Here is a 19362-nt window from a genome sequence, read left to right as displayed (position 1 = left end):
ACGCATGCAGCGATACCAAATATGTCTATAAAATTTATTTTTTACGCCTTTTGAGGGTAAAATAGGAAAAAACGGACGTTTTACTTTTATTGGGGGGAGGGTATTTTTCACTATTTTTTTTACTTTTACTTTTTTTTTTTTTTTTTTTTTTTACACTTGAATAGTCCCCATAGGGGACTATTCATAGCAATACCATGATTGCTAATACTGATCTGTTCTATGTATAGGACATAGAACAGATCAGTGTTTTAGGTGATCTTCTGCTCGATCTCAGACCAGAGCAGGAGACGCAGGGAGTCGGACGGAGGAAGGAGAGGGGACCTCTGTGCGGCGTTATGAATGATCGGATCCCCGCAGCAAGGCTGCGGGCGATCCGATCATTCATTCAAATCGCGCACTGCCGCAGATGCCAGGATCTGCATTGATCCCGGCACCTGAGGGGTTAATGGCGGCCATTGCTGGCAGGTCCCTGGCTGCGATCAGCAGCCGGGATCAGCCGCGCATTACACGGGCATGGCTCCGATGCCCGCGGTTATGCACAGGACGTAAATGTACGTCCTGGTGCGTTAAGTACCACCGCACCAGGACGTACATTTACGTCCTGCGTCCTTAAGGGGTTAATGATCCGACCGGAGTCAAACGGGGACTCCGGTCGGCTCAGTTTTGACCCGTATGCGGTTTTGGACCGGACCTAAAACCGTAGTATACTAGATGAGGGATAAAGTTTTCGGGGGCTTGATACCTTTTTTTTTATACAGCCTGAATGTCAATCTTTATGCAAACTAGATTGCATTGGTAAGTATTGGGATGAATAGGTATATTGATACCTAAAGGCCAAGACAGGTGCTCACTAGGGGCCTGTACACTGGTATCATATTACATCCAAAAATCTAACTTGAAACTTGTCTGTTTAAATGCAGCTGTCCTTATTTTAATTATTATTTTTTTTTATGAACTGCAGAATGAAACATAGGAGGGAATTTATCAAAACCTGTGCAGAGGAAACAGCTGCCCATAGCAACCAATCAGATTGCTTGTTTTATTTTTCAGCAATAAAAGCGAGTCTCCTAGGACTTTATCCACCTTTTCCTGAAAGCTGCACTAATTTATGCAGGCTAAAGTCAGCAACCACCGAGCCGAGAAGTTCGCGACGAATCGAATCACTATAACTTCGCTCATCTCTGCTAGCCGGTGGCAGACCTGCATTTTCAGTGAAAATTGGAGGCGGGGCCGTGCGTCACAGTCCACCTACATTCTTCACTGAAAAAGCAGGCTAGCCCTGTGTGTATGATCTGAGAATATGCAGCGTATTTCCTGCTGCTACAGACAATTTTGCACAGCGTGAAATATGCTGCGTAAGCGATACATGGGACCGTACCATAAGCTGTAAATACAGCCCTGCATCCCGTGATTGGTGGTGGTTCGACTGCAGAGAGAGGGGATACTTTTGTGAGTTGGGGAAAACCACTTTAAAGGAGTATTCTGGCGTTTAGACCTCTTATCCCCTATCCAAAGGATAGGGGATAAGATGCCTGATCGTGGGAGTTCCTCCGCTGGGGACCCCCCGTGATCTTGCATGCAGCACGCCAGTTAAAATCAGTCCCCCGTAGCGTGTTCGCTCCGGGTCTGATTACCGGCGACCATGGGGCAGGCGGCGTGTGACGTCACGCCTCCGCTCCCGTGTGGCCACACGCTCCGCCCCTCAATGCAAGCCTATGGGAGGGGGCGTGACGCCCCCTCCCATAGGCTTGCATTGAGGGGCGGAGTGTGATGTCACACGGGGGTGGCCCCGTGGTCGCCGGTAATCAGACCCAGAGCGAACATGCTACAGGGACTGATTTTTAACTCTGGTGCTGTGTGCAAGATCACGGGGTCCCCAGCAGCGGGACCCCCGCAATCAGGTATCTTATCCCCTATCCTTTGGATAGGGGATAAGATGTCTGAGCGCCGGAGTACCCCTTTAAATCGTTTATGCCGGGGAGACTTTTCCTCTTATAGGCTGTGTTCACACATAGTATTCTAGTCAGTGTTTGTCTTCAAAGCCCGGAGTGGATCCATAACACAAAAAATGTTGCAACTCTTTTGACTATAGTTATTCTGTGTCAGTTACTGACCAAAATATTATGGACCAATTATTTATTTATTTTTTATTTTTATTATAATTTTTATTTAATTTAATTTTTTTTACTTAGTCCGAGACAAAAACTGATCTGATTTGCCAATCGCAGCTCAGATTTTCAATGCATCAAAACACTTGTGTAATTTTGGAAATAGTGTCAGTGTGGAAGACTTGTGTTTTTTTTGTTTTTTTTTTTGTTTTTTTTTCCTGATTGTTGCAAACTAGCAGAGTTTTACCGCAGCTCATGATGCTTTATGTAGCTCACAAAGTCAACTCTAAGAGCACGTTCACACAGGTTTTTGTGCCAAACTTCTGCTTTCCACTGTTTTCAGTGGGATTCTGCATCATAGTTCTAAGGCGGTTTTCACACTAAATTCATCCATTTTAAAGAGCTGTTATAATGTTCCATTATGAAAACCCTTAAAAACGTCCATTACAAAATCCTATTAAAGTCTATGGGATTTTTCCATTATCCGTTTTAACCCGTCATAGCCCATTATTAATAACGGACATTATTTTGTGACTGGAGAAAAATAGTGTTTGTACCGTTTTTTTTCTCTGTCACAAATAACGTCTGTTATTAACGGGCTATGACGAGTTAAAACAGATGAGGTAAAAATCCCATAGACTTTAATGGGATTTTGTAATGGCCGTATGGGATATTGTAACTGCCATTTAACGGATGTTTTTAAGGGTTTCCATAACGGAACATTATACAGTAATGGCTCTTTAAAACGGAAGAACTTTATAGTGTGAAAGCAGCCTTAACGTTTAGATATGATTTGTGTATGGAAGCTGCACCAGGTAACCAGAACATGGATTGGGGCCAAATCTAAGTCCGGAACCTCAACAGCAACTTTTTTTTTTTTTTGTCATGTGATGAAGTAATGGCATATCCATCATTTGGGACTAAAACAACCCCTCCCCATCCTGAGAAGGAAGGGGATGCAGATTTGGTTTATCCTTGCACCCCATAACAGTCTTCTCCCTGCACGGTAGTGCAGTAGAGTATAGTGAAGTGAACCGGCTACGGTTCTATGTACAGCCAGGTGGCGGATGTCCTCAAGAAAGCCTTAGAAGGGGATGCAATGCTAAACAAATATTTTATTCCCTTCATTATTGGCCTCAGTCCCAGAGGTTGGAACTCTCACCAGTTATCCTAGTAATAAGCCTTTACTTTATAAAGTAGGAATGATCCTTTAAATTAAAATAACTGTGATTGTCATTGTTACTGTTTGCTTTATGCATTATAAATCCAGTTCACTAATATCACGTTGCTTTTGTTCTTCAAGGATACACAAATGTCTGGAGGAGGATCATCTTCAGGACCAAGATCCAAACACAGAGCTACAAATGGCCGTGTTGTACAATACGATCAAGTTCCAGTAGAGTCCAATGAGCAAAGAAGTAATATACAGATGTTACGGGACTGTGAGTTGGCATTGAGTGCGGACCCGTTGCCCCCGCCTCCGTTGCCACTTGTTCCTCCATTCGGACCAGAGTTTTTTCCAAGTGATAGCGAAGAACCAGTCGCTCCACTTGAACTCAGACCTGTTCGACGTTTTATTCCAGACTCCTGGAAAAATATCTTTAGGAGTAAAAAAGAGACAGCATGGGAAGAGCCCATATCAGAACTTAACTACATTTCTGGAGGAGAGCGTTGTTCACCCCCTCCGTCACCATCACTCCCTGCATCTGGATCTCATGTAAAAAGCTCAATTGTGAATGCAAAGTTAGCTGGAGGTTCATTACAGGATCCATATGGGGGTTCTGGTGGTAGCTACAACTCAAGGAAAGAAGTTGATGCCATGATCGTGGACGATGATCCTTATTCCTCTCTGGATCGCCAGACACGTACTGTGAAAACTTATAGTGAGAAGGTAGAAGAGTACAACTTGAGATACTCTTACATGAAGTCTTGGGCAGGACTGCTGAGAATTCTAGGCGTTGTGGAGCTCTTGCTTGGAGCAGGCGTTTTTGCCTGTGTTACAGCTTATATCCACAAAGACAATGAATGGTTCAATATGTTTGGTTACTCACAGCCATATTCCTATTCTGCTAGTTTACAGGGGGGGTACTACTATAGTGGACCCAAGACTCCCTTTGTACTGGTGGTGGCAGGCTTGGCATGGCTGATTACTATAATCCTTTTAGTGCTCGGCATGTCCATGTACTACAGGACAATTCTACTGGATTCTAACTGGTGGCCTTTAACAGAGTTCGGTATCAATATCTGCATGTTTATTCTATATATGGCAGGAGCAATTGTGTATGTGAATGACACAAACAGAGGAGGACTGTGCTACTATTCTCTCTTCAACAACCCCATGTATTCTACATTCTGTCGTGTGGAAGGGGGGCAGACGGCAGCCATGATCTTCCTGTTTGTTCTCATGTTAGTTTATTTCATTAGTGGCCTTGTTTCTCTGAAACTCTGGCGACATGAGAGTGCCCGTAAGAGACGAGAATATCTAGAGCAAGAGGTACGTGTAGTTTTAAAATTATTTTATGTAGGTATCTTATATTGGACTTTACTCACATGGTCGGGAAGAAATTTTGTGGTATTCGTCAAGGAATCAGCCAACCAGTTTCCAATGTCTACCACAGCATACGCCTGCGGGATCCATTAATTTCAGTGTTCCAAACATACTCTAAAGGCTGTTACATTTGACGTTACAAAGAAATACTATTTTTATTTTTTGTAGGACTCCATAACACGGACAGCCACACTTTTATGTTCTGCAAAAAAAAGTACATGTTCACGTTGATGAACGTAGTCCCTTTTAGACTACATTCAGCATGTTGAAATAAATGGATCCCATAAACGTACACTGTCATATGCATCGGCACACCAGGTAGCCTAGCCTCTAGTTTTCTTAAGCCTATGCATATTTTTTTCGGACAGTTTCCACTTCCTGTTGCATTTTTAATGCAGGGACCCTATAGAAAAGCTTCACTAATTCTTGTTCCAGCTCTCATTCTACAACAGCCATTGTTATCAGCAATGACAGTGCTATGCATCACAATGATCCTAGTGAACCCCAAAGTGCAGCGCGTGATACTTGCATTTATACATGTCCGCTCACCCAGTCGCAGTTACTTGCATCGGACAATGATTGGCTAAGCAGGTGCTTCCTGCATCATAGAATAAAAGATACACATTTTATTTTTACAGACAAGAGCTTCAGGCACTGTTGGATAGCTGTTAGGGTAAAAAACAAACTGTACAATTCCTGAAGCTGATGGTAGTTGCCAAACCTTTAAAATCTCTTTTTAATTTCTCAACCAAGAGAAAAGGAGATGACGCTGAGCTGTGCCACACCTGGAATGCCTTCTTATTTGTCCTTATCTCCTAGCCCCTCCTTGACTGATGTTCAGGGCTTTGTAAGGACAAATGAGGAGGCGTGCCAGGCTGTGGCACTTGAGCAGCTCGGCCCTGCCTCCTTGGCACTTGGCTATTAAATAAAAACGTGATTTTATAGGTTTGGCAACGGCCATCCGCTCCAGGAAAGGCATGGTTAGCTTTTATATCCAAACAATTATCCAACAGCGTTTGCAGCTCTTACAAGCAAATAGAGTTGACAGGTTCCAGTTAAGTTTATCCCACATCACCCTCGACAGCTGCTCCATTTTAGTCAAGATGCTTCAGGCTATGGTTTTATAGTGCATTATTAAGATTATTTATTTGTGGATGATGGTATAACCTGATTTTATTTTATTATTTTTATTTTTTTCTGTTTGTCAGATGAGGTCACATGACTCACACGATTATCCACATAAAATCATGGTACGTATACTTCTAAAATGTCTCTACAAAAGGCCTCTTCATCAGGTTAGGTGGAAATGTTAAGGTGTCATGTCATGCATAAGTGTCCTGGAGTGGATCTTTTCAAATGAATTTGCATCTTTTCCAATAATGACCAACATATAGAAATCTGCCCAAACCAAAAATGTCTTTGTTGCCCATAACAACCAATCACATTTTAGCTTTTATATTTTAAAGAGCTCTGGTAAAATAGAACCTGACAGTTTAGATTTCAGGCAGATTAATAGATCTGGATCATCATGTTCAGGAAAGGAGAGATAAGGATTTGAGCAAGACATCATGCAGCTCCTACATGCAGGCAGCAGAAAAGAAACCAAGCAAATGGCGCATTTTAAGTGCAGCGAAATCGGAGCAGTTGGCCATGGCAACCTTTCTGCTTGCTATGGAGACGGCGCATCTGAGTGGTCCTAGTGACGGCTCCCACTGTCTGCAGAATGTCCGCTGGAATTTTTCTGCCATGTAAACATAGCCTTAGTCAAAATAGCTTTTTTTTTTCTCTGCTTTCAGAATGGGGTTTTCACACATATATGTTATCATGACTATTAGTCTCAATATGCTGCGTGGCAAATATGTTGTTTTTTTTTGGCCATACCTGTCTTATGTAGTAACTGCATGCTTCCCCAGAATACAAATATATATTACTGCAGCGACTTTAGAGATTCCATTCACAATGTAGCAACATTCGCCATGCTAGTCTGCATGTGATGGAGGGGACTTTATGCACCAATACAAACGTATCTCATCAATGTTAATGCCATTCCCTAGTAAAGTGCAATTATGTATATCCCTGCGATACCAAGCATGAAGGAGCCGAGGCGGTGTGTGCCGCCATGCAGGGAATAAATGTAAAGGAATGGTGGAGATCCTGGATGTTAGGACTATGGGCGCTTTGCATCCTAAATATTTGTACTACTGACTGTTACAGGTGACATATTTACCTATGGAAATAAGACTGAGATCACTCTGAGATATTTGGCTTTGCCTAATAATATGTGTTATTATGCCTTAAATATTTACATGGCTAACTAAGACAGAAGTATGTTTGGAGAATAAAGTAATACGGTACGGCTTTAGTCAGCAGTGACATCAGATTTGATGGTCTGAATACCACTGTTTACTGCCAACATTTATTTTACCCGCAACAATAATTATAAGACGCTCTACTGGTTCAAATAGACGTCACCTTAAAGGGGTTGTCCAGCCTTTAAAAACTGATGGCTTCTCCCCAGTATAGACCAGTGCTTCCCAACTGGTGTATATCCAGCTGTTGCCAAACTACAACTCTCAGCAAGCTTGCCGGGAGTTGCAGTTTTGCAACAGCTGGAGACATGCCAGTTGGGTAGCACTGGTATAGACCTTTTATGGTTAGGCTATGTTCACTTGATGGAATTTCCGTATGGAATTATGCACAGAGATTCCGCAGCAGCAGTGTCCCGTTGATTTAAAGGACAAGTCTCATGATCAAAAAGTATTCAATATCCGGAGGATAGGGGATAAGTTTTAGATTGCAGGGGGTCAGAGTGCTGGGGCCCCCTGCGATCTCCAGTCTGGAGCCCTGGTGCGCTTGCACAGGAGCGCGTCATGACTCCTGCTCGAAGTGGAGGCCGCCACGCCCCCTCCCTATAGCTCTATGGGAGAGCCAAAGATTGCTGAACTGCTCTCCCATAGACCTATATGGAGGGGGCGTGGCAGCCTCGACTTCTGGCGGGTTTGTGACGCACTCCTGTGCTAGCGCACCGGAGTTCAAATCAGGAGATCGCGGGGGGACCCATCTTAAACTTATCTCCTATCCTTCAGAAAATGGATATGTTTTTGCCCATGAGACTTGTCCTTTAAATTGGATTCTGCTGCGCATAGCGATTTTACGCACCGGATACATCAAATTCCTGTCTCAGCAGAAAGAATAGACATGTCTATTCTTTCTGCAGGCTCCACACGGAAATGCATTGCCATCTATGAGATGGCGCGTTTCCGAGTTGTCCTAGCGCCGGCATGTTCCTCCAGTGCTCTGCTGTCAGGGGAATAAAGGGACATTCACTTGTCTGAACATAGCCTTAGATCAGTGGGGGGCGGACTCCCAACATGCTTGCCTATCAACTGTTGGTGGTAATTGACCTCAAATGGGCTTCAATTCTTGCAAGTGAAGAGTCCAAAAAACAAATATAAAAATGCAGTATACATTTAGCCGCTCCTTAGTTTTCTATGTGACAGTATGCAAAAAAAAATTTTTTTTTTATTGCACTGATAAATTCCACAAGCAGTGATATATGAAACATGCTGCTATGGTGCCTAACTACAGATAATGATAGTCTTGTTTAGTTGTGCTCAGGTCAACCTGTGTTTGCCTGCTAACACTGATAGAAGCATCCCGTGGCACGCTCCCTAAATATGCAATGAGCGTATACCCAAACTGCTGCAACTTAGAGGTTGTCCGGGATTAGAAAAACAGCACCCCTCCCCCTCTACATAGGTTGTGTCTGATACTGCAGCTCGGCTCCATTGAAGTGAATGGGACTAAGCAGCAGTACTACACATGACCTGTAAACAGGAGTGGTGCTGTTCTTGGGGGGGGGGGGGGCAGCATTCCGCACTGGCTTTGAACTGGTGGTCAGCCTGTCAGTGGCACCATTGGCCAGGCTCCAGTGCCAAAGTGAAGGCTTGTTATAACTGGTGCTGCCTGGCTACACCCATGTTGCGCTTTTAGTACAAAGCTACATGTAATGTGTGGAAAAAAAAAATCCTAACCCCTTTATGTTTAATTCGAAAGGTGTCCTTACAAAGTAGAATTGGTTGTGCAATAAACATGTCCTCATATTGGTGTATGGATGGCAAGATAGAAGCATGGAGGGAAAAGGGAAATGAGCTGTGCCCTTAAGTTAATTCTCCGGCCGATCACAACTCTTACTCCTCTCTACTATGCCATGACATAGTTTTGGTGAAAGTGCGCTGGACTAAACAGGCTGATACTGTGCTGGGGGATTATTTACACAGTACTATAGATGGCATGTAGGGGGTAGAAGGGGTTACTAATGCACTGGGTATGCTATGTGAGTAGAAAATAAACAGCAACAGTACAGCAAGGAAGGGATTACACTAAGCACTGAACTGCTGCCGAGGAGATTACACTGCAGCACTGTCGACATACAATAGTGGGTACACTGGTATTTGCACAAGGGACTGCTATTTTAAACTTTTAGGAGGTGCCTTGATTTACTTTTCAGGAACAGTGTGGATCACCTTCAACAGACAGACTGGCTCAGCTTTCAGGTACACAGTTCAAGAGCACTCCCTCTCTACAGCCCATAGTAGTAGCTAATCCCTGCCCCCACTTCCTGTGTTCTGTCCTGATCTTACAGATTTCCCCTAATAATAGACAGCAGATTGCAGTGAAGGGAGACCCCTAGTGGCCAAGACTGTGGAGCTGTTTTTCTAGTGCAGTCATGGGCAACCTTTGGCACTGCAGATGTTTTGGACTAAATCTCCCATGATGCTCTTACAGCCAAAATGCTGCAAAAGCATCATGGGAAATGTAGTCCAAAACATCTGCAGTGCCAAAGGTTGCTTATACCTGCTCTGGTGTAAGGAGTAATTTATTTGGTAGACATTCACATTAAGGGAAGTTGTTTGAAACGATAGTGACCATTTAAAGAGTTTCCTTTTACTGAGAATTTTATACATAATATAAAAAATCCGGTTTCAGATTGTTACTTTGTATCGTGTTATTCTATTAACGTAGTGGCAGATTCTAAGTTTGCCTAATATAAAATGTTCTTTTGCACAACAGTTGAGACATTGGAGGTTAATACGGGCATCTGGATTTAATCGTCACTTTCTCCAAGATTTCCCTTAAATCCATTACTTTGTTGTTCTGTAAAATCTATGGGAACCATTAGTGGCAGTCTAAATTAGGGATCGACCGATACCGATTTTTTTAGGACCGATAATCTGTGGCCTTTCAGGCCGATAGCCGATAACTTATGCCGGAATATCGGTATAAAAGTTAACGGCTATTTCTCCACCCCCCTGGCCCCGAAGAAGCCGCTGCATATCATTGATTTAAAGCAGGTGCTTTAAATCAATGAACTACAGTGTCTTTTGCGGGGCCAGAGACCGCCACTGCCACCCGCTTTTCTCCCCCTGCCTGTCCGGGGGGCCTCCCCCATTCCCGGTTTTATAATTACCTGTATCCGGGGCCTGCGCTACTTCTGGCTCCCGTCCTGAGTTGTCACTGTGCGCACTGACGGTCGCGTTGAGGACGTCACTTGTCATTGCACAGCGTATCACAGGACGCAGCAGGAGCCAGAAGTAGCGTGGGCCCTGGACCCCGGGAACAGGTAATTATAAAACCGGGGATGGGGGAGGCAATGGGGCAGAGGCGGTGTGGGGCATTATCAGATTATCGGCAAGGTGATTGCCGATAACGTCCAAAATCTTGAATATCGGCCAAACCGATATTCGGTCGATCCCTAGTCTAGATTATACCGTAGGTCAGTGTTTTCCAGCCAGGATGCCTCCACTTGTTGCAAAACTACTCCCAGCAGGCCCAGACAGCCAAAGGCTTGCTGGGAGTTGTAGTTTTGCAACAGCTGGGGGCACCCTGGTTGGGAAACCCTGCCTTATGTAAAGATACTGTAGCTAACCCTTCGATAACACAGTGAACAGAGCCACATGAGAAATTTTGTGGGGAAAGTTGTACCTTCTAATGGCACCATTCTGTTTTACCATGTAATTTAAAGGGGTACTCCGCCCCTAAACATCTTATCTCCCATCTAAAGGATGGCAGATAAGATGTCTGATCACCGGGGGGGGGGGGGTAGCTCCAGCTGCTGGGACCCCCACAATCTCCAGGCAGGCATCCCGGCGTTCTAAACACTTGTGTACAGAACGCAGGCCTTGGGCGACGGTGGCGTCACCCTCTCCATTCATGTATATAGGAAGGGGGCGTGACTGTTGCCAGGGATAAGATGACTGGGGGCAGGGTACCCCTTTAAAAAATGTGGGGTGGAATGAAGAAAAAAAAAATTGCTTTGTGTTATTATACCATTATAAAAGCTTGTGTACGTTTTTATTAAATTTTTTGGTAAGCCGTATTTTGTATTTTTTTTTTCTTTGTTAATACTATGGCCGTCATAATCTTTATCGCTTGCAGTCCTGTGTTTCAGACATTGTCTTCTCCATTCGCACGTTCCTTTTATAGAGCCATTAGGAGTCATGAGAGTATAATCCTATAAGAATGTGCAACACAACAGAGCTAGAGGAGATGGGCTTCTTGTGGAATGTACTGAACCTGCTCGCTCTTGTTCATTGCATACTCTGCATTATCCCAGCCTTGTGATTAGTGACTACAATTAGAAGCTAAACAGGAAATTCAGGTGTATGTCATGCTGTACTGTGCACCTGAAAAATCACTCAGAATCGAAATTTGTTTGTATACTAGTAAACCTTAACTCACACTTTATGTATATAGACAAGGGTTTAGGCAATTAAGACACATTTTAATTGCCTAAACCCTTGTGTATATACATTGGGGTACTTTGGGTCCACCGCAGGAAATTCGTCTAAGGGCTATCCTTTATACAGAAGATTGGGCACTGTCAAGTTTGAGTTTGTAAACTATAGCGAATCAGCCCATAAAAAATACTTGAAAGTGGTTTAAAATTTTACAAAATTGGGTTATTTAGAGTAATACATTTTGTGGTCCATTACTGTGTCAGATCATGGGCCAAGCATTGATTTAGCTGTCCTTTAGAGATGAGCGAACTTACAGTAAATTCGATTTGTCACGAACTTCTCGGCTCGGCAGTTGATGACTTATCCTGCGTAAATTAGTTCAGCTTTCAGGTGCTCCGGTGGGCTGGAAAAGGTGGATACAGTCCTAGGAAAGAGTCTCCTAGGACTGTATCCACCTTTTCCAGCCCACCGGAGCACCTGAAAGCTGAACTAATTTATGCAGGAAAAGTCATCAACTGCCGAGCCGAGAAGTTGGTGACTAATTGAATTTACTGTAAGTTCGCTCATCTCTACTGTCCTTATCTAGAATGCAAAAAAAAAAGTGTGGTCTCTAGAATTTGAGGCATAGCACTGGTGACATTCCTCTACAAAGCTGGTAGACACAAGCGCACAGCGGTGAAGCGATCAGTCACCGAGGTCGCAGCTGTGACTGGGCCCCTTATGCTCATTAATGCTGACTTCTGCCTGACCTGCTAAAACTCAGCTTCAATGCTATAGGTCTGTGCAGCAGCACAGATAGGGACAGAGGCGTCACACAGGTTAGGAGTGAAGTCATAAGTAGCTGCACAGTAGCTCACAGAAGCAGGGAAGATAAGAACTGAGATAAGTATTGACCTCTTCATCCGCATTTACCAGAACACTATATATGTGGTAACGGCACATGGTGTCTACGATGTGCTGTTATATAGATTGGTTTCAGTAATCCTCTCTAAGGCCAGGACCAGATTACCATTGCAGCTCCTGGTCCCGCTTTTCTGCCACCCTAAGGGTATGTTCACACTGAGTAATTTGCACAAAATTTCCTCTTGCTGAATTGCGTGTTGGAAATTAGCACTGTGAACATTATCATTGGTGTAAATGGGTCTTCCACGACCTTTTGACGCTGCGAAATTTCAGTGGCGGAGAATTCCGGAGCTGAAATTGATCCACACAAAGAATATACCTGTTGATTCTTTGCATGGAGTTTCACAAGCACTACATTGCCGTCAATAGTGACGGCGCAGGGCCGCGCAGTCCGATCGGCAAAGGTTTTTGGTGGTGGCTGCCAGATGAAATCACCGCTCGCGGAATTCTGCCAGCAGATATTCCTCGCAAATTACCCAGTGTGAACGTACCCTTAGGCAGAATGGATTTATTATTTTAATATAGAAAAGAGTGATGGCTGCAGCAGAGGACCCTTTCACTTTTTTCACATTTGTCGAGGCCTTGTGCTAAAATAAAGAAAACAATCAGTCAGTCTAGTAGTCAGTCTTCATTACATTATTTTTCTTTGTAGAAAATAAAGTAGCATTTACTTGCAACATCTTTTTACTAGCAATTTTCATTTTTTTTCCATAGAAATTCCATTTCTGTACTTTCCTTCATTTAGCTTTTCCTCAACCCCGACCAGTGTTCCTGTCCCAGCCACTGAAAACACCCCCGCAGCTTGATGCAGCCACCACCATGCTTCACTTTAGGATGGTATTAGGCAGGTGATGAGCAGTACCTGGTCTTCTCCAGACATGGCATCTAGAATTGAGGCCAGAAAGATTAATCTTGGTTTCATTAGACCAGAGAATCTTGTTTCTCGTAGACTGAGAGGTTTAGTCCTTTTTAGGTGAATTTTTATTTTTTTTTTCTTCAAAAATGCAGGTGGACATGTGTCAATGTTTCTTCAGAAATCCTTCTTTCTGGTCACTGCTGCAGTGGTGATTGACTTTTTAGTTTCTCCCATCTGCACACAGGAGCTTTGGCGCTCGGTTAGTGACCACTAGGTTCTTCCATTTATGAAATATGGAGGCCACTGTGCTCTTGGAAACTTTTAGTGCAGCAGAAATTTTTCTGTTTGTACCCTGTGGCTACACACAATCTGTAGCTACACACAATCCTGTCTGTTGGCTCTCGCAGGCAGTTCTTTCCTCCTCATGGCTTAGTTTTTGCACATGGCTTTTGTTTTTGAGCCCTTATATAGACAGTGGTGTGTCTATAGTAGTGGGAGGAGCCAGAGCTAAATTCAAGGGTCAAAGGGTCTGAATACAAATGTCCATGCAAAATTCATTTTACATTTTCAATAAATTAGCAAACCTTTCTGAAACTGTTTTTCACTTGTGGTTACTGTGGTCTTGCAACAGTTTAGCAGGGTCTGATGGTATTAACCCTGTGGGGTAAGGTGTTATTAACCCCTGATTATTCGTGACGCTAGGATGTGGTTTTCTGTATAAGGCCCTGCCGACAACCAACCCAGAAACGACAGGCAATAAAGGAATGTCCACAGCAAGAATTGTGAAAATAACTGGAACTTTTACTTCAACTTCTTATGGAACAGTCTTTACAGTTATGCAGTTTCTCTAGAGGCAACTGGGATGTAGGATACCTCACAGGCTTGCTGGGACTTGTAGTATTGAGATTTATGCAGGCCACTGTGCTACTAATGGTATACTGGAGTTGAGTAGTAGTCACTAGAATTGTAGATAGAGCTTGATAACTCACGTTTTTGAAGTGGCTGCAGGTTCCTTAGGCTTTGGCCTAGATGAGATGAATTTAGTATATGCTGAGATTAGAGATGAGTAAACTTACAGTAAATTCGATTCGTCACGAACTTCTCGGCGCGGTAATTGATGACTTATCCTGCATAAATTAGTTCAGCTTTTAGGTGCTCCCGTGGGCTGGAAAAGGTGGATACAGTCCTAGGAGACTCTTTCTTAAGACTGTATCCACCTTTTCCAGCCCACCGGAGCACCTGAAAGCTGAACTAATTTATGCAGGATAAGTCATCAACTGCCAAGCCGAGAAGTTCGTGACGAATCGAATTTACTGTAAGTTTACTCATCTCTGGCTGAGATTGTGCTTGCGTTAGTGTCCAGCAGGAAGAGAAGAGAGTGAATTTAGAGGCTACAGCCCCTTATATACTAGAGGGCTGGACTAAAGCCCATTGGTTGCTAAGCCTGTAGGTCCTGTACCCAGGGAACTCTGGGTACATCACATGACAGTAGATCACATGACCCAGGAAGGTCCTATACATTTGTACAATGTTATATACAAACAATATTATGTACATTACATTTACAATGCTTTTATATGAAGCAGTAACTGATGAGCAAGGGGGGAAGCCCTGCAGGAGAGCCCTATGGACTGCAGTGACTCTTCCTGAGGGGACTTAGGAAGGGTAGAGGACCATGTCCTGTACCGGGACACCACACACTTTTCTTATTATAGGGTATTGAGTGCAAAACTATGGGGAATATATATATATATATATATATATATATATATATATATATATATAATAAAAATTCCCCTTTTTAAGTCTGCAACAGAAAAAAAAATGTAAGGGAAAAAAGTGAAAAGGTCAGAAAACTTTTCGAATACATTGTACCATTGTGAAAATAGGTATATTTTCTGTTCAGGACTCCTTTAAGGCTATATTTTGAGTGCAGGTTCCTCCTAACATAGGTAGATGGCAGTGTGGATCTCCCCTTATGTTACAAGTCCTCTTTTATATTAGAGCAGGTACAGACAAAGTAGGTGACTGTTCATATTGTTGCAGAACCGGTCTTTATTTTATTAAAGGAATACTGTGTGCCAAACAAATTGTTATGCGTACTACAAGCAGGGGCTGGTGCATGGCACAGGGATTCAGAACACACCAAGGAGACAGTCCCTGTGTCCTGCCTTGTAATAGTATATCCATTTTGGCCAGGGCAGTCCTTTTTAAAGGGGTTGTCCAGGGCTATAAAATGTTATTCACCTCTGCTCAAGACACTATCCAACTTCTTTGTCTCCACATGGAGGGAGCTGGCTGTGCTGCTGAGTTCTAAGTTGCAGTATGTGCCTTCATGTGGTAGCCAATGGCCATGCAATTTTGCTGTGAGTCCTGTGCACATGCCTGGATATTCTGTCAGCCTCAAGGCTTATGTCTTAAGGTGCCTCTGCAAGAATGGTGCGTCTGTTTACCAAGATCAGTGTTCCTGAATTTACAAGCCTGTGAACCTTTAGAAGCAGGGAACCTTAAAGTTTTTGGATCTGACAGTGCCCATTTAAATGTCTTTTTTGTTATTGATGAAAAGTAAAGACCTTTTGTAATATGGTTGTTTAAAAAAAATGTTTTTATAAAGAAAACTGCTCTTGAAAATCTCACCACTAGGGGTCCCCATACCTACTGGGACACTAACCAGTCCTGCATCAACTTGTCCATGAGTCATGGACAAGAGAGGACTCTTGGACAAGGCTGTATGAGCAGACCAGACACACCAATCGCCTCCCACCACCACAAGGGAGGGACACACCCCTTCTCCTGAGAGAATTTCTAACACTGAGCTAATGGGGGGTCCTGCTATCTACAAGGGGGGGGGGCTGCTAGCTACAAGCAAGGCCTGCTAGCTACAAGGGGGTCCTGCTCTCTACAAGGGGGGGGGCTGTGGTCTACAGGGGGCTGCTACTAATGTCTGCACCTATCTATACTCCCTACTATTAAAGGCAATCTTACAGCAGAGTCACTAACTTGAATTTATAAGTAAGTGCAGGTGACCTGGTTTTCTACCGCTGCTCACCATGTGATCATCAGCACAATCGCTCCGGAGACATAGGTTTCGCCGCCAATGCAAATTCCCTGTTCTGCCCAATGGAGGAGAGAAATCTTGGCTCATACTACAGCAGCCGCCTCCATTGCACACAACAAGGAACCCACACATCATACGGTAAGCAGCGCCAGAAACCGGCTCACCCTGGTGTCAGATTCCCTTTAAAATAAAAGTACTCGTACTTGGTATCGGCGATTACTAGAATTAAAGTATCGGTACTCGTACTCCAGTCTTTAATAATAAATAAATAAAATGGCATCGGGACAGCCCTAATCTTGATAATACATAAAGTTGATAGACATAAAAATTAGATGTACATTGCCAGGATTAGGTACTGAGTAACACATTTGTTTTTATTTTATTTGTGGAATCTGAAAGGTATGCATTAAGGGCTCGTTTGCACAAGCATATTTCGCTTCAATTCACAGCTGGTTTCCCAGGCTGTCTGCAGCTGATTTTAAGCAGCAGAATTTGCGCTGCAGAAAATCTGCCAGACCCCGTTGAAGTAAACTAAATATGCTCTTGTGAACAAGCCCTAAAAGGCAGAGGCGTAGCTTCTGGGCCCCCGATGCAAAATCTGCAACAGTTCCCCATAAGCCTATTAGAAAACTGGGGCAGATGTGCTTTGGGGCCACCTTAGGTATCAGGGCCCCGGTGTGACTGCTACCTCTATAGCTACGCCCCTGCATAAGGGGGTTTTCCAGTGGAATGTGTGTGTGTGTGTGTGTGTTTTTGTTGTTTGTTTTTATTTTATTTATTTTTTGGCTAGTTTTTTTGTTAAATATATATGCATAATGCCCAGACTGTCTGCTTAAAGAGACAAAGCTGTGCATACACTCACTGCGGCTGGGAATGCTGCTCACGATCTCCGGTGCTCTCCTCATCCAGGTGTTGCCACTCAGCCAATCACTGACTCGGATAGGACACTGCTGTGGACAGTAATTGGCAGAGCAGCAATTAATGTATTAACCCCCAACACCTGGAAGAGGAGAGAGACTGGGGGGATTGTGGAAGGATACACAGATGTGGGGGTTTTCTCAAAGCAGACAGCCTGGGCATCTTTAAAAAAACACTTAATGCCAGACAACTACCTTTTTGATCTTTTTAATACTTAAAATAATAATACCGGCACATAATTTTTTTTATAATTATTAAATCTTTCTTTTCATATGTAACTTTTCTGCTTTGTCTTAGCATCATGTTTCTGCTGGAAATGACAATCTACTGACTGATGTTCCAGCAGTAAAGCACAGAGTAAACCATCCAGCAGAGATGAGACCTGAACTAGTAAGCGGATACATTCCAGCAGGACATATTCCCAAGCCCATTGTCATGCCAGATTATGTGGCGTAAGTATTGGTCATAGAACTTAATTTTAAAATATTTTGCTTGTCTTGTCTGTGAGGCCGCCTTCAGAGACACAGTTTTTGCATTTATTTTAAAGGCGTACTCCAGAGAAGAGAACCATAATAATAATTATTATTATTATTTTTTTTTTTATCTGGTCCTAAAAAAATATACACATTTGTAAATTTGTTGATAAGTCATCAACTGCCGAGCCGAGAAGTTCGCGACAAATCGAATTTATTGTAAGTTCGCTCATCTCTACTCTCTGCTGACACCTCTGTCCATGTCAGGAACTGTCCAGCCCAGAAGAGGTTTACTGTGGGTTTGCTCCTGCTCTGGACATTTCCTGACACGGACAGAAGTGTCAGCAGGGAGCTCTGTGGTCAGACAGGAAAGAACTACACAACTTCCTACGGAACATACAGCAGCTAAGTACAAGAATTTTTAAAATAAATATAATTTACAAATCTGTATATACCTTTTCTGACCCCAGTTGAGTTAAAATAATTTTTTATTCACTGTAGTGCCTGTTTAACCCCCTTAAGGACCCAGCCCATTTATACCTTAAGGACCCGGCCATTTTTTTGAACATCTGACCACTGTCTGGGACTACCCTTTTAACCCCTTAAGGACTCATTCTGATTCCAAGATAGTTTTTTCGTGACATGCTCATGTCTACTTATGTTAGTGGTAAATTTTCTGATCGATACTTGCATCCTTGCTTGGTGAAAAATTCCAAAATTTGATGAAAAAATTGAAGACTTTAGCATTTTTTCTAATTTTGAAGCTCTCTACTTATAAGGAAAATGACATCACAATCAAATTATATATTGATTCACGAATACAATATGTCTACTTTATGTTTGCATCATAAAGTTGACATGTTTTTTACTTTTGGAAGACATCAGAGGGCTTCAAAGTTCAGCAACAATTTTCAAAATCGGAATTTTTCAGGGACCAGTTCAGTTTTTAAGTGGATTTGAAGGGCTTTCTTATTAAAAAAAAATACCCCATAAATGACCCTATTATAAAAACTGCACCCCTCAAAGTATTCAAAATGACATTCAGAAAGTTTGTTAACCCTTCATGTGTGTCATAGGAATAGCAGCAAAGTGAAGGAGAAAATTCTGAATCTTCATTTTTTTTACTCTCATGTTCTTGTAGACCCAGTTTTTGCATTTTTACAAGGGGTAATACGAGAAAAAGCCCCCCCCCCCCCCCCCAAAAAGAAATTTGTAACCCAATTTCTCTTGAGTAAGGAAATACCTCATATGTGGATGTAAAGTGTTCGGCGGGCACAGTAGAGTGCTCAGAAGGGAAGGAGCGACAATGGGATTTTGGAGAGTGAATTTTGCTGAAATGTTTTTTTGGGGGGCATGTTACATTCTGGTGCCAGAACAGCAGAAAACCCCCACATGGCATACCATTTTGGAAACTAAACCCCTCAAAGCACGTAACAAGGGGTCCAGTGAGCCTTAACACCCCACAGGTGTTTGACGACTTTTCGTTAAAGTCGGATGTGTAAATGAAATTTTTTTTTTTCACTAAAGTGCAGTTTTTTCCCCAAATGTATCATTTTTACAAAGGATAATGGGAGAAAATGCCCCCCAAAATTTGTAACCCCATCTTTTCTGAGTATATAAATACCCCATGTTAGGACGTAAAATGCTCTGCGGGCGAACTACAATGCTCAGAAGAGGAGGAGTCACATTTAGCTTTTGGAAAGCAAATTTTGCTGAAATGGTTTTTGGGGGGCATGTCGCATTTCGGAAGCCGCTATG

At 43.0% G+C, this 19362-nt stretch overlaps 2 protein-coding genes and 1 non-coding gene across 5 annotated transcripts in view; 2 read left to right on the top strand and 1 right to left on the bottom strand.

Annotated features, from left to right (window-relative positions):
- Positions 1–19362, top strand: part of MARVELD2 (MARVEL domain containing 2) — a 42331-nt gene that overhangs the window by 5100 nt on the left and 17869 nt on the right. For all 3 annotated transcript variants that reach the window (XR_008847799.1, XM_056539537.1, XM_056539545.1), the window contains exons 2-4: positions 3412–4602; positions 5865–5906; positions 17429–17583. Coding sequence is in view for 2 of the 3 variants with exons in the window: in XM_056539537.1 (XP_056395512.1) it covers positions 3421–4602; positions 5865–5906; positions 17429–17583 (1379 nt within the window). In the remaining variant the exon portion in view is untranslated. The remainder of the gene's footprint in view (positions 1–3411; positions 4603–5864; positions 5907–17428; positions 17584–19362) is intronic.
- LOC130273987 (baculoviral IAP repeat-containing protein 1-like) overlaps positions 1–19362 on the bottom strand; it is a 173715-nt gene that overhangs the window by 144513 nt on the left and 9840 nt on the right. The gene's annotated exons all lie outside the window — the stretch shown is intronic.
- Positions 8533–8664, top strand: LOC130345830 (small nucleolar RNA SNORA76). Its single transcript, XR_008884302.1, has one exon. It is a non-coding gene; the product is annotated as a small nucleolar RNA SNORA76 (small nucleolar RNA).

This window comes from Hyla sarda, chromosome 1, assembly GCF_029499605.1.
Source record: "Hyla sarda isolate aHylSar1 chromosome 1, aHylSar1.hap1, whole genome shotgun sequence".
Taxonomy (NCBI): Eukaryota; Metazoa; Chordata; class Amphibia; order Anura; family Hylidae; genus Hyla; species Hyla sarda.
Note: the sequence above shows the minus strand (reverse complement) of the source record. Positions and strands in the feature narration are given on the sequence as shown.